The 15,133-nt window shown below is 44.0% G+C and overlaps 1 protein-coding gene across 1 annotated transcript; it reads left to right on the forward strand.

Annotated features, from left to right (window-relative positions):
• Positions 1–8: 8 nt before the first annotated feature.
• Angptl5 (angiopoietin-like 5) lies at positions 9–14,849 on the forward strand. The gene is given in 11 exon segments (XM_013009532.1): positions 9–414; positions 1,018–1,210; positions 3,154–3,204; positions 3,206–3,254; positions 5,067–5,211; positions 6,789–6,892; positions 9,002–9,122; positions 11,398–11,583; positions 12,433–12,541; positions 14,610–14,653; positions 14,656–14,849. Coding segments are annotated over 11 exon segments (1,602 nt in total).
• Positions 14,850–15,133: the final 284 nt, after the last annotated feature.

Genomic DNA, 15,133 nt, shown 5'->3' on the forward strand with positions numbered 1-15,133 from the left:
CCTCCGGCATGGCAGCCCCGGCCGCCGCCTCGCCCGCGCCCCGCCCCGCCCCGCGTCACGTCGGTCGTGGCAAGCCTGGCTTCGCGGCGGCACTGGCGGCTGCAGGGGCGACGGCGGCGACCGAGCTTGGCGAGAGCGGAGGCTGCGGCTGCGACCTCGCCGCGGCCATCTTGACAACCAACGGACGCCGCGTCCTTCGCGACGGAATCCAGGGGGCGGGCCTCCGCCCCGGAAGCCAATGGAAGGACGTGGCGGCGGGGCTGGCGCCAGGGCAGCCAATGGAAGGGTGTGAAGGCGGGGCTGTCGCTCGGGCAGCCAATGGGAGGCGCCGGCGCCGGCGCGGAGCTGCTCCGCGCGCCCGGGGTCCCGGGAGGTTTGCGGGGCTCCAGCGCCGGGCCCGGCTCTGCCTTCCCGGTGCGCGTGTTTTCGGGGGAGCGGGTGGGGGGAGTCGCGGAGACCGAGTGGAAAATCCCCAGGCCCGTGTTACCAGCAGGAGCCGAGCCGACGTTTTTCGGGGGTGATTTGGGCGTGCTCTGTTCAGTACGGAGTCGTCCCGCGGGGCGGGGCGGGGCGGGGCGGGGCGGGGCGCCGCGTGGAAATTTCCTCCCCTCCGTCCTCCCTCGAGGTCCCCCGCCGCCCCCCCCCCCGGTTACGGAGGCCCCGAGTTCCTCGCCCGCCCCGGCCTCGGGCCGCACCGTCAGCCGACCGCCCGAGCGCAAGTCCAGATGCGGGGGGGGGGGGCGCTGTCGCCCCGGCCTCGGTCCCGGTGCAGCCTGTGCTCCAACCGTCGGACCCGCGCGTGCGGCCCCCGACGAATGTCCCTTCGTTGTTGGGCTTCCCAGCCGGAAAGCCGGGCGGACTTCGTGCAGACTGAGTGCACGTGGGAATGCGACTGTCCGTCCGTCCGTCCGTCCCTCTGTCTTCCCCAAGTCCCACGAGGAGCCCAGCTGTCCAGCGCGAGCACGCGCGCGTCTGGCTGGGACGCGCTGTCTGGTGCCAGTTTTCCTGTGAACGCAGGCAGCCCGGCACGGAAAGGCGGTGAGCGCGCCCCGGGCCCGCATCCCCGGCCCGCACCCCGGGCCCCGCACCCCGGCCCGCGCGCGCCCGCGGGTTTGGACGCAGGCCCGGCCTGCCGCGAGCCGTCTCCCGTGGCGGTCCTCGGGTGTCGTATTCTCACTTCCCTGAACCGGCAGCTCTTTTTTGCCGCGTGGTCAGCCGGAAGCCCCGAGCCACGTGGTCGCGCAGTCGTCGGCGCATCCACTAGCATTCAGGGTGGGAGGGGAGGCACCGGTCCACTCGCCCCGACCCAAACCGCCCCTGTCCCCGGGCCCCCCCCGGCGGCTCCCCGGCGAGGCCCGCTGCTGGTGTGTGCTGCTGGTGTGTGCTGGTGTGTCCTGGTGTGCTGCTGGTGTGTGCTGCTGGTGTGTGCTGGTGTGTCCTGGTGTGTGCTGCTGGTGTGTGCTGCTGGTGTGTCTTGGTGTGTGCTGCTGGTGTGTGCTGCTGGTGTGTGCTGGTGTGTCCTGGTGTGTGCTGCTGGTGTGTCTTGGTGTGTGCTGCTGGTGTGCTGCTGGTGTGCTGCTGGTGTGTGCTGCTGGCCCAGCTGACCGCCTCAAAGGGTATTTATGCATTTGCTCACTGGAGGGGAATCCACAGCGCCGAGGCCCACCCAGGCCCTCCAGTTGGTTTAATATCGGTTGGAACCTTGCCAGGCAGCAGCACGCTCTTTCCCTGTTGTCTTCCCTGAGGCTATTTCCCCCCATCATCTACAGAAGTCCATTCTTGCTCAGTAGCAGTTTTCTGAATCTATGTCTCAGCAAGCTGTAAAAGAACCAAGAATTTTAATGCGCAGGTTATTCAAATGGCGACCGCTGTGTCATCTTTACTTCAGTTACACAAGACTTCAAGGAGAAGCTTGAAATGAAAGCTCTGTCTGTTCCTGTTATGGATGATTGAGGTCATCAGTGTGTCAGTGTTGGAACCAGTGAAATAGCAGTAGAGATCCACCTACAACTTGATTCCTTTGGTTTCCCATTGCACTGTGTCTACATGTGCCCAAAAGCTGAAGCCATTTAATCCCTGCTCTACAAGGAGGTAATTAACCTCTAGAAGGTTCGGTCAGAGTAAGGGGGTGATGAAGTCCACATGCTAACAGGGCAGCCTGTAGTCCAGCTGCCACTTTTACATAGTGAGTTCTGAAGAGAGAGATGTATTCATGAAGTAAACATTTGTGTGCATTCTGTGTATCAGGCACTAGGCTCCTACTGTGAAAACTGTGGCATGGTCCGCAGTCTAAGAGATGGAGGAGCAGCATCCAAGTTAGGAAGTTTTACTTTACCTTTTAGTTTTAAAATAGTAATTTCCTAGGCATGTTTCCAGAACAAAGAGAAGGAGCCATTTTCAAGGAAAATTTTAAGCTATCATGGACATGAATCTAGAACCACCCAGAAGATAGTAATTTTCAATAGCAACACTTTGGTTTACATAAGCAAATTCTAAGCAGTATGTCTGTAAACATACAAATCAATTGGAATCATGTAAATTCGGTGTGGTTCATAGGATGATTAATGGTTTAGCTAAACACAAAACATACGATGTCTGACTTATCAGTTTTGGATGACCTCACTGAAACACTTTTACGTAGTTTTGAGAAATAATAGCTAAGGTAATATCCTCCCCTCCCCATCAGCCAGTTCTGCTGCCTTCCTTTTTTGTGTGCGCTGTTTTACAGTTACTGAGATCCATCGTAAATTGCCCTTTGAGAGACATTTTTCACTCATTGGCTGATGCTCTATCTCCTGAGCCATACCTTCAAACCCTTTTTTCTTACAAAGATAAAGTCTGATTCACAAAAAACTAGACAAATTTTTTTTAAAAAACCATGCCTTAGCTGACAGTCCATTGCCTTTCTAGCAAAAGCATGGACTTGGGGTGTAGAGATGAAACATAAAAAGTCTTTTTATGGCTGAAAGGAGGGCAGCTCTCTAGAGGCTGCCTTGTTTTTCAGATGAAGGGTGGAGAGAGCCTGGAAACCAGCAAGTCTTGGCTTCTATTTTTGTTGTACACCTTCCAGAAGTTTCTAGCCCAAGACTATGGGGTGTAGTTCTTTCCACTGAGATGGGACTGGTATTTGAAGAAGTGTTTTCATTTATCCAGGAAAAGCACAATAACTCCATCTCAGGCTTTATTCTGGTGGTTGAATGTATGTTTTTATTTGTGGAGAAGCCATCCAAAGGCTCTGTGCTCATTATCCTGTGGTAAAAATCTCAGCAGTATTATTTTAGCTAAAAGATAGCCTTGTGAGTTAAGAGGCTTATCAGAAGTTTGAAAAGGCAAATTATTCCGTGAAGTATAACTTATGGGACAATTGAAATGCTTATCTCAAAATGTTGAGACTGCTTAAATGCTATTTTAAACTTAAACTGTAAACTTGTCTTTCTTTAAGAAAAGCTATAGGCTTTTGGTTAATAATATTTAAGTACCATGAAATGTATTTAGCATTATTTCATTTCCTTTTTTTTTTTGTTAGTCGTGGGGCTTGAACTCTGGGCTTGGGCACTGTCCCTCAGCTCTTCAGCTCAAGGTGAGCACTCTACCGCTTGAGCCACAGCGCCATTTTTAGCATTATTTCAAAACCAATTTCTGGAGTTTCATACTTAAAACAAGAAAAAAGTGTAAGAAAACCAAAAGAAACTAGTTATTTAATTTTGCAAAACACTTGCTAACATTTAAGAGCCTCATTTCAACTTGAATTTTTGAAAACATGGCATATCAAATATTACAGAGGTTAAAAGAAATATCAAGAGTTTAAAATAGAGCTGTGTGACAATGTTTATGTCTTTTGGGGGCCAAATACCTTTAAATACATAGTGGTTGTTATAATTCCCAGTAAGTGTAAATAATGAAAAATTCATTATTTCATTTAACAAGTTATTAAAATATATAACTTTTACCAAATAATGTTTCAATATCAAAGAAACTAACAGTGTGTCAACAAATACAGATAACCTTTGGAATGAACTGTAATTGGTCTTTTAATAATACCTGTTTGTTTATTTATTTTGCCAGTCCTGGGGCTTGGACTTGAGCCTGGGCTCTGTCCCTGAGCTTTTGCTCAAGTCTAGCACTCTACCACTTGAGCCATATCACCACTTCTGGCTTTTTCTGTTTATGTGGTACTGAGGAATCAAACCCAGATCTTCATGCATGCTAGACAAGCACTCTACCACTATGCCACATTCTCAGCTCCAGATACCTGTTGGTTTTACAAAGCAAAATTCCACTTTTTCTTTTTTTTTTTCTGATAGCTTTCAGATCTCAAAGCACTTAACCTTTAAAATCTTTAAATAACTTGTACAAAAGCAATAAGTCTCTCCCTCCCTCCCTTCCTTTCCTCCTTCCCCTCTTCTTTGTGTATTAGTACTGGTGCTTAAACTCAATCCTTGCACTCTCTTTGTGTGTTAGTACTGGTGCTTAAACTCAAACCTTGCACTCTCTTTTGGCTTTTTTGCTCGTGGCTGCTGCTCTACCATTTGAGTCACACCTCCAGTCCAGCCTTACGCTGGTTAATTGGAGATAAGAGTCTCACAGACTCTTCTTCCCAGGTAGGATTCCAACTGTGAGTCTCAGCTCTCAGCTTCGTAAATAGCTAGGATTACAGATGTGAGCCACGAGCTCCTGGCTCTCTGTTTTCTAATAATTGGTGGCAAAAAAAAAGTCCATTTTGCTAGAAATGTAGATATCTCAAGAAAGTTCAAATTGCAAGATTCTTTGAGGAGGGATGGCTCAGCCTTTTATTACTCACATGGATTTGCAAGTGTGAAAAGGAAAGGCCACAGAGTCACAGGAGTGGAAATGATCCCTAAATTATTTTGGAATTTGGGAAGAAAAGGCAGTAGAGTTACTAAATTAACAGATACGTGTTATCCATGTCCAAAATTTACCCTAACATCTATTTATGGAAATTTGAACTTATCAGCTCATATATTTTATGTCCTGAATTTCAGTCTTTCCTAGGGTCTTACTAGGAGTAGATCATTTTTATGCATTTTTCTTTTTTTAATGTATAGAGTTCTCCAGTAATTAATATTGTAGAAGATGTGCCTAATGCAAAAGATGAAAGTCAGAGTCATGACATGGTTTGTAAGGAAGACTGTGACAAATCCTGTGAGATTAAAGCTAAAACTGCAAGAGAAGAAAAACATTTCATTTGTAGTGAGTTTTAACAAAATAACCATACTTACAAAGCACTGCAGCTTTATTCCAGGGTGGACATGGAAAGTGCGCATTAGTGGTTTGTCTGGGTTATTTTATATGTATCCTTATCATCCTAGGCCAGGTACTTTATGCATTTGACACACAGTAATTGCTTAATGAATATTTGGTAAATGAATGGATGGGTCCAGCCCTATGGTGTGAATGGGCCCCAGACTGAAGGGGAAGCGAGGGCTCTGGTGGTGGCCCCGTGGTGTCACCGCATTCATCCGGGTGGTGTTATCGCAGTTCATCCGGGGCTGTTCTGCTGGTGCACTGCACCGATTCACCCCGGGCTGTTTTCCTGCTGACCCCGAGGACGTCTCACCTTTGGTTCTTGTTCAGGGAGGAGAGGGGGTTATACAAACCAGAATATTACATTAAGTTCAAAATAAGAAATGTAGGAGGTGTTAATATAAAATAGGCAGCAAAATAACAACAAAAAAATGTTTTCACGTCAAATGAGAGAGCTCCTGCATCACTGCAACCATTTTTTCAAATATTTCTTTTTTGAGATGAAGTCACTACATAATTCACAGTACTGTGGCATAGCTAGACTTAGCTAAAGTCACAAGCATCTTTTAATCTTCACAATGATAGTCATCATTACCTTAACCTACTTAGCTTGTGAACGCTATGACCTTTAACAATAAAACTGTTTCTTACAAATCGGGTGACGTGTATGTTTGTTTTGCTTAGTATCAGCTGTTCCTTTTTCTCATTCCCTCCCTCCCCCCCAGCCCTTGAATTGCTCGTCAGTTCCCTCAATACCCAGTGCAGCTGAAGAGCCCCTCTGCTGTGTTTTTTCACCTGCTTTCCACTGATTCTGCACTGCCGCCATTTTTTTGGCCCATATTTATGTATGTGGAGGAGGAAGGGGTGAGGAAAGTAGAGCAGAGGCTCGGGCCTATTCCGATCTGTCAGACAGGAACTTCAGAAAGCTCACTTCAGTGTGGCTGGTTCTTTGCACAGCACCAGCAAATGCAGTTTATTTTTTTTATTAGCAATGTTGAGCTGGGTGCTGGTGGCTCACGCCTGTGATCCTACCTAATCAGGAGGCTGAGATCTGAAGGTCATGGTTTGAAGCCAGCCTGTGAAAGAAAGTCTGTGAAACTCTTCCCTTCAATAAACTACTCAGAAAAGGCTAAAGTTGCACTGTGGCTCAAGTGGTAGAGCACTAGCCTTGAGCACAAAGAGACTCAGGGACGGTGTTCAGGCCCTGAGTTCAAGGCCCAGGACTAGAAAAAAAAAATGTTGGGAGCCAGGGGTATGGCTCCGTTTGTAGTCTAGCAAGTGTTGAGGCCCGGTGTACAAACCCAGCACAGCCCTCCCAACAAGAAAGAATGTTGAAACAGTTGTTTTCATGGTTAATCCTATGCTAAATGCAACATATGCTAATTAAATATACAGTTATGATTTGATATAAATTAGAATATTCATGTTTATACATTTATCCCAAATCCTATGAAATTCTTTATTTTTCACCATGATTGTTTCCAATAACTATAATATTTAGCAGTATTTTTATTATGGTTAAGGGAATCTACAAAATTCTATTGTTTGCTACAAACGAAGTACCAAGAAACTCCTGAGGGATACAATGGAGAAGCAACAAGCCTCTTTGGATTCCTTATCCAATCAGGTACAGTGTTTCACGCCGCGTGCTGCTCTCTCGTGAGCACACTGACTCACAGTTAGCTGCAGGTGTAGTCATTTCAGTCTTTGGTGCACTTATGTTCAGATGTCTGTTTGTTAAGTGCTTACGTAGAGGAGGCACCATGGAGAGCCGTGGGCAAACAGTGAAAACAACACACCTGCACCCCAGGGATGCCCAGCCAGGTGGAGAAGAAGCGCTTAGCTACTGAAACAGCAGATGCTGTTAGAATGAGAGCCATATCCGGAGTCACGAGTGATAAATTATTGTTGTTATAAAAGTGATGTAAAGAGGGATTCTAGTTATATAAGTCAGATAAAGAGCACATTTCTGCTGGGTGCCAGTGGCTCACGCCTATACCCATTTGAGGTAAAGCTTTCCTTTTATTACACAAAATGTTTAGTGACTTCAATCAATATTATGTTTTTAATTGTTTAAAAATTTATTATTTAGGGCTGGGAAGGTGGCTCAGTGGTAGAGCGCTTGCCTTGCACGCCTGAGGCCCTGGGTTCGATTCCTCAGCACCACATAAGCAAAAAGAAAAAAGCCAGAAGTGGCGCTGTGGCTCAAGTTGGTAGAGTGCTAGCCTTGAGCTGAAGAGCTGAGGGACAGTGCCCAGGCCCAGAGTTCAGGCCCCACGACTGGACCCCCCCAAAAAAATTTATTATTTATTGAAAATTTTAAAATAGTAAGAGTTGTAGATTCAGTATTTTGGATTTCGGTTCCAGTGCCCAGACCTTGACTTAGTGAGAGGCCGTGGCTGAGGGTACCTTGCTTTTCCTCTGAGTTCTGCTCTTGCAAGTATAGTTTACACTAACCTTAAAGATAAGAAAAAAGATAGCTGCAGAACTATGCAATATAAATTTTTAGCCTACAGAGATTAGAAAATAATGAGGTGCTTTGCTTTGGAGCTTACTAAAGTACTTTGGGTTTATTGTGATTGTACGTTCTTTTGATGATGAGTGATTTCATATGATTGTATAAGACATGAATAATTTTATAAAACCTCTTATTGGAGTTCCAGGAAGACCTCCCTCAGTGAGAGGACCCATTCTTCAGTTGAGACCCTCTACGTCTGCCCCGAGCATTCTGTGCTGGGATTTGGAGTAGAAATTTCCACCAGACATTATGTGCACTAATGGGCTAGGTGTGTGCAGTCATATGTATAGATATGATATGTGTATATATATATATATATATTCTGGACACTTACTTCATGCATAAGAAAGTTGGTGCTGTTGCACCTTTATTAAGAATCTGTTGTCTGCTGTCTGTATTGTTGGTTATCCTGTTTGAAGAAAAAGAACAAATAAAACATGGCCAGCAAAAAAAAAAAATCTGTTGTCCATTAAAGTATCATTCTAAGTAGATACTATCAGCTTCTTCTTTGAGTTATGATATTCTTGACAAGAATATTCAAAAATTGGGAACTAAGTGGGAAGTCATTTTAAATTACTTAAATTCTTTTGCCCGCAGATTCAAAACTGGATCTGAACAGCTGCAGAGAAGAAGGCGTCTTAATTTTACTTAGGGTGCGATGCATAACTAACTCTTATGTGGCAAAGCGTTGCTTCCCCAGCTTCCGCCACACATTTTTTGGGTCTGTGCATGGGAAGTTTCTGAGGAGAATGATTGCTCTCATTTCTTCCCTTGCACTTGGATGGGTACCTGCGGGACATTTTCACAGCACCAGCAAATGCTCCTGTGAGCGCGACGTCGCCCTTTGTGTCTGAGCACAGGCCTTCAAGGTGTGTGTGGGAGAGGATCAATCGAAGGCCAGCAGAGGGCGTATTCAACATTCTGTAATGTTATTCTCGAGCAGAAAAAACATAAGCTGAAGAAGAATAGGGTAGCCTTAAAGTGCTACAATTATGCATTTGAAAGAGTGATAAGGACTACCATTAAGTGAATTATGTACTTATGTAAGATTGTTGTTTTTAAAATAATAGTACTATTCTAGAGGTTTAAATCTGATTGTTGAAAAATTTCAGTGAGACTCTCTTCTCTTTCTCTAGTCTTTGAATAAAGCATGAATTTCATAATGTCAAATAATGAAAATAATGGTGTATCATGTTGGTATTTCTGGGCCTCTTTTAGGTAATGTGTGACATGGATTTCAGAGGATGTGGATGGACTGTGATACAGAAGAGGATTGATGGGAGAATTGACTTCCAAAGATTATGGAGTGATTACCTGGATGGATTTGGAGAACTTTTAGGTCAAATTTTATGTATTTCTCCTCAATATTAATTATTCTCTTCTTTTTTGATATGTCTATAGACTCTAGTTAAAATTAGTTAAAATTTCATTACAAATAAGCAAATCTATGTGAATACCAAAATAGAAATTAAATTATCCTCCCTCCCCACATCAGTTTATTTAACTGTCTTCAATTGATGTCAAAAGGCCTCCTCCTCCTTCTTTTTTTGTCAATTGTGGGGCTTGAACTCTGGGCCTGTGCATTGTCCCTGAAGCTCTTCAGCTTAAAGCTAGCACTCCATCATTTGAGCCACAGCTCCAGTTCTGGCATTTTCTGTGTATGTGGTACTGAGGAATTGGACCCAGGGCTTCATGTGTGCTAAGCAAGCACTCTACCACTAAGCCAACATTCCCAGCCCTTACAAGGAGTTTTAGAAGGCATTTGGCTTATGGTCAAATCATGGCCACAGTACAGCATGCAGCCCATTACTGTGTTTGATTAGCATTATCTTCGATTTCCCACAATGTTCCCTCCTGAGTTAAGCAGTTATAAATTGACACAGGCTTCCAATCATCATTTTTCCTTACTTCATGCTGTTTTTTTAAATTTAATTTTATTTGTTTTTATTGTGAAAATACTGTACAGAGAGGTTACAATTACAATTACATGAGCACATTTCTAATCAAGCATTGTAGCCTCCGATGCTGTTTTCTTTAGGGTGATGGTACTACCTCATTCTGACTACCTCATTATTAGTCAAAATGCGTACCTCTTCATTAGTACCTAATTAAGGTAGGTACTTCTCATCCAGATGGAGACTGCCTTGTCTTTGGTGTAGTTAAAAAAACACATTGGAGATGAAGGAAACCACCGTGTTCAATCTTAAATATGAGGTTGGAATAAAGAGGAAAGAAGACGGAGGCCCTTGAGCTGAAGAGGTAGACTGCCGCCTAACGCCGCCTGGACTGAGTCCACTCAATTCCTAGCTAAAGGCCCCTGCAAGCCCTGGAAAAGGACTGAATCCCTTACTTATAGTTTTAAGAGTGTCCGTGCAGTTGTATTATCCTCAGATAATACAACTAGGTTCTTTTCCCTTCTGTAATTTCTGAGGATATCTGCACCTGGCTGTGCCAGGGTATGGAGAGGAGCCTTGGCTGGAATGTGAATGGACAACACGACGCCTGAAGGGGGCGCCCTGCCACCCCTCCTGCACCTGCCCACACCGGTCCTGGGACCCTTGAGCTCAAGTTCCCGTCTAGCATCCTCCCGGACTGGAGGAAATGAATGATTTCAACTGAGTCATGTTTAGGCTTTTTTTTTTTCTGGTCCTGGGGCTTGAACTCAGGGCCTGGGCACTGTCCCTGAGCTTTTTTGTGCTCTACCACTTCACGTGTAGTAATTAACAACAAAATAACCATACTTACAAAGCGCTGCAGCTTTATTCCAGGGTGGACATGGAAAGTGCGCATTAGTGGTTTGTCTGGGTTATTTTATATGTATCCTTATCGTCCTAGGCCAGGTACTTTATGCATTTGACACACAGTAATTGCTTAATGAATATTTGATAAATGAATGGATGGGTCCAGCCCTACGGAGTGAACGGACCCAGACTGAAGGGGAAGCGAGGGCTCTGGTGGTGGGTGGCCCGGTGATGTTAGCGCAGTTCTGCTGGAGCTGTTCTGCTGGTGTGCTGCACTGGTTCACCCGGGGCTGTTTTCCTGCTGACCCCGAGGACATTTCACCTTTGGTTCTTTTCAGGGAGGAGTGGGGGTTGGACATAAGAGTCTCACAGACGATCCTGCCCCTGTTGGCTTTGAACCCTCAGATCTCAGCCTCCTGAGTAGCTAGAATTACAGGCCTGAGACACTGGGGCCTGGCTTATTTTTAGGCATTAAAAAAAAAAGAAAACCAGTAATTTACAAGTTGAATCTCCTGCATTTAATGGGACAAATTGTTTTGTTACCATCACAATGGTTTTGTAAATTTCTGTTGATATGCCCCAAGGCAAAACTTGGCTTTTCACTTAGTCTTTAAATGAGCTCTTGAATTTGACTTGGGGAAGCAGTTTGATCTTCTTCAGTCTAATGGGGTAGAAGTAGGAAAACTTTTCTCTTTGTGGTGAACACTGATAATTTGAGTGAGGCCAGCCATTCCCTGTGGTTATTTATGCATTTCGAGTCAGTTGCTAAAATGCAAAGATAATGGGTTCCTTTTATTTATATTTAAATATATTCAAACCAAGCTCTCTCTCTCTCTCTCTCTCTCTCTCTCTCTCTCTCTCTCTCTCTCACAGGAGAATTTTGGCTAGGACTAAAAAAGATATTTTATATAGTAAATCAGAAAAATATCAGTTTTGTGTTGTATGTGACTTTGGAATCTGAAGATGACACCTTTGCTTATGCATTCTATGATAATTTTTGGTTAGAAGATGAGACAAGATTTTTAAAAATGCACCTAGGAAGGTATTCAGGAAATGCTGGTAAGTTCTGTATTTTTATTGTTATCCAAAAGACTGAAATAGTACGGATTCAGTATCAGGCAGAAATAAAAATAATGTTCTTTTCTATAAATACATATGTATATTTACATATCACACATGTATATATACACACAATTGGTAACAGGGTAGGCTGACAAAGTCTGGGGCTTTGAAGTTCTGTTCTGAACTTTGGATCACCAAATGACTTTGTTATGCTTTATATTCTTTAAAACCATTTGCCATTTGTAATCTCACTTCTCTTTTGGATGGACACCCAGTTGGGAGGGTAATATTCCCATTTTCTGATTGGCTGACAGAAGTCATAGAGCGTAAGAGCCAATTGCTTCCCATCCTCTCTACTGGACAGAGCAGAAACCTGAAACTTAAATGATCAACCCACGAGTCCAAGTTGATAGGACAATCAAAGTAGTGTTCTTTCTACTCTATTCTGGTCCGTTTACTCATTTTCAAATAAATTTAACTTGTTAGAAGTTCCGTATGCTTGGTGCTAAGTTTATAATTAGTTCTGGAATTCTATAAGTATTAGAGTGAAGAGTTGGTGCTGACAGTGGTACCTTGCTCTGTATTTTCGGGGTTACACATTAAAGAACAAATTCTGTGTTCCCAGCCCTTTGATCACAATAGAGAGGGAAAGAGAGGAGACACTAGAGACAAGAATGCTGATGGAGTTTGTGTAGTAATGGGGTGGGGGGGAGGGGAAGAGGAGAGGTAAGAGAGAGGGGAGAAAGGAGGGAGGGAAGTTTTAGGAGAGGGAGAAGGAGGGAAAGACAGTGAAAAGAGAAGAGTGATTGCAGCTGATGACATCTAGACGTTTCCACGGAAGGGTAGCTCTCTCTGATGTGCATGCCCTGCAGAAGCTGATCAGCGACTCTCGGCCCCATGCCACGTGTCACCGCCTGGCCGTGGAGAATGGCATCGTGTTTGTCACATGGCGTTGGCAAACAGCAGCTCCGTGTCCCAGAACAGAGGGAGGAAGATGACTGGAACAGAGTGGCCTCCGAGGGGCTAGTGTCCCGACTTCAGGTGGAGGACGGAAATCCAGATATTTAAAGCGACAGCATAGAGTTCCCAGTGCTTCATCTCTCTGCGTGTAGAGAACTAGCTAAATGTGGAATATGCTGTCTCAGGGAGTATAGACGAGGTTCTCTGGAGAAATCAGATCTAGTGGGGCGATTCCATCAATAAGAGCACGTTTTTTTCCATGACGGGACCTTCAGAGTTGGCCATGGTGGTTAATAGCTTTCAGCTGTCACCCACATGCTCTAATCAAAACAGTGAAGGAAACAGGTGCCAGGAGAATGTAAGGACGGAGATACAGGTAAACAAGGGGTACATGTGGGCACACCGTGACTTTGGCTTATCAACTTTGAGCAAAAATAGAAGTATAAGCTTGCGCATTTGGCCATCACAGTTGTTTCATTCAAAGTACAAATATTCCTGATAATGAAACTGGAGAGAGCTTCCTGTGGGTTCTTGGAGACAATGGTGCCCCGGTCTCTGACTAATGAGCGTGGTGGTGGTGGGGGGCGAGTGAATGTACTATACTACTTTTCTCTTTTTTTGGGGGGGGTCCGGTCGTGGGGCTGAACTCTGGGCCTGGGCGCTGTCCCTCAGCTCTTCAGCTCAAGGCTAGCACTCTACCACTTGAGCCACAGTGCCACTTCCGGTTTTTTCTTTTTGCTTATGTGGTGCTGAGGAATCGAACCCAGGGCCTCAGGCATGCAAGGCAAGCGCTCTACCACTGAGCCACCTTCCCAGCCCTTCTGTACTACTTTTCAAGGAATATTTTTAAACAGATGGTTCGGTATAATCTGTTGAGGAGGCCATATGCTATCTAATCTTTCTGATGATTCAGTTTTTTCCAGGGAAAGTATTCATGAAATCATAAAATTTAGGGACTACTTGCTAAGCATTATATTTCTAACCTGAACTTTAGAAAGGTATTGTAGTTTGTGAGAATTGTATTTTATTTTCATATATATATATATATATATATATTTGCAATGTATGTCTTTTATTTCCTATCGAGTGCAGAGACAGAGTTTTAATAATTAGCAGCTGGGGATATGTATCAATAGTGATTTTTTTTTCAGGCTCTTCAAAATATTTATCTCAAGAGGTGCCAAACATTTAGAAGGATAATGAAACATAGGCCTGGATATCCCTATGTGTTTACATAGTGCTTCAGGCATATTAGTCAAATATTTTGGGATGTGAGTGGACCGTAGGTGTTATGGGTTTGCTAAGAACTTTTTAGTTTCCTAATTTTATGGACTTTTACTCTGGTTGCGTAGTTGACTGAGTTGTCTTGGCTAAGATACTTAATCTTTGGAGGCCTTGTGACCGATAGTCATACACACCATGTACAGTGTTAGCCCTTTGTAAACAATTAGCTCATGGAGAATGTGAAAAGCCATGAAGAAAAGCATACCTCAGGAGTATACTTGAATTTTTCTTGAGTGAATTAGGTCTTCTATATCAACTTGATGGCCTTTAACTAAAATCAAATAACTTCTAAAACTATGGATGTTTCTTCTTTTTTATATTATTGTGATTACAAGATGATGTATGGAGGGTTACAGTCAGATAAAGAGCACATTGTCACCCCTTCTCTCACTCTCTGTCTGAATCTAAGTTTCTCAAAGGTAAAAGTCTTGCCTTCCTCTTTGCAAATTGTTTCCCTTCCTTAAAGTATCCAGCATTGTATCAGTCATTGCTAAGTATGACACCTCTGTACCTAAATTATTGGCCTAAGTTATTTAGTCTATACATTTCATTTTGGTTAGCATATCTATTTTAGGACATCTGTCAATTCATCAGCAAACTTTAGCATATTGCAGTCTGGATGTGAGAGATTTTAACAGAGTCAAAAAATAATTTAAGCCTTATTTCTAGATGCATTTTTTTTTGTTTTTCATAATGGACTGGTGATAGATAATTCTGGAATTTAAAAAGAGCTGTTTTACTTCGGTGATGACTTCTGGGATCTCACAAAAGTCCTTCAGCACCTCAGATGTTCACAACAAGGGTTGTCACCCCGCGTGCCTGCCATCGGTCAGTCTGTGAAGTGCTGCTGGCGTCTTCATACCAGCACTGGCTGGTGGTTCAGCCGCTGGGGCAGTGCAAGCCTCAGTGGCGTCCCTCCCTCCCCTGGGAACGCCCCCTGGGCTGGAATCCAGCGGACCACGCGGACCAGAGCCGTCTCCACGAACATCCGAAGGACTCACAGTCCTGATTTTAAGTAGCCTCATTTTAAAGTACAGTGCTGGCTCCAGAATTGTTTTTTGATAATATATTAAAGATTTTGCATGGTTTCCCCCTTTTCTTTAAAACTTAAGGTTTTAAACAGGGTAGCCAAAATATGACTATCATGGGTATTTTGGTATTGTGAATTTAGAGAACTTCTAGATAAAAAGCATTTATAAAAGAAATCATGGCACATTGATTTTCTTTTTACTAACTTTATGAACAATATGCCATGTGGTCTGTCTCAAGTGAATCATTTCTGATGTTTCTGGTGCTTTTCAAG

This window comes from Dipodomys ordii, unplaced genomic scaffold (assembly GCF_000151885.1).
Source record: "Dipodomys ordii isolate 6190 unplaced genomic scaffold, Dord_2.0 Scaffold10, whole genome shotgun sequence".
Taxonomy (NCBI): Eukaryota; Metazoa; Chordata; class Mammalia; order Rodentia; family Heteromyidae; genus Dipodomys; species Dipodomys ordii.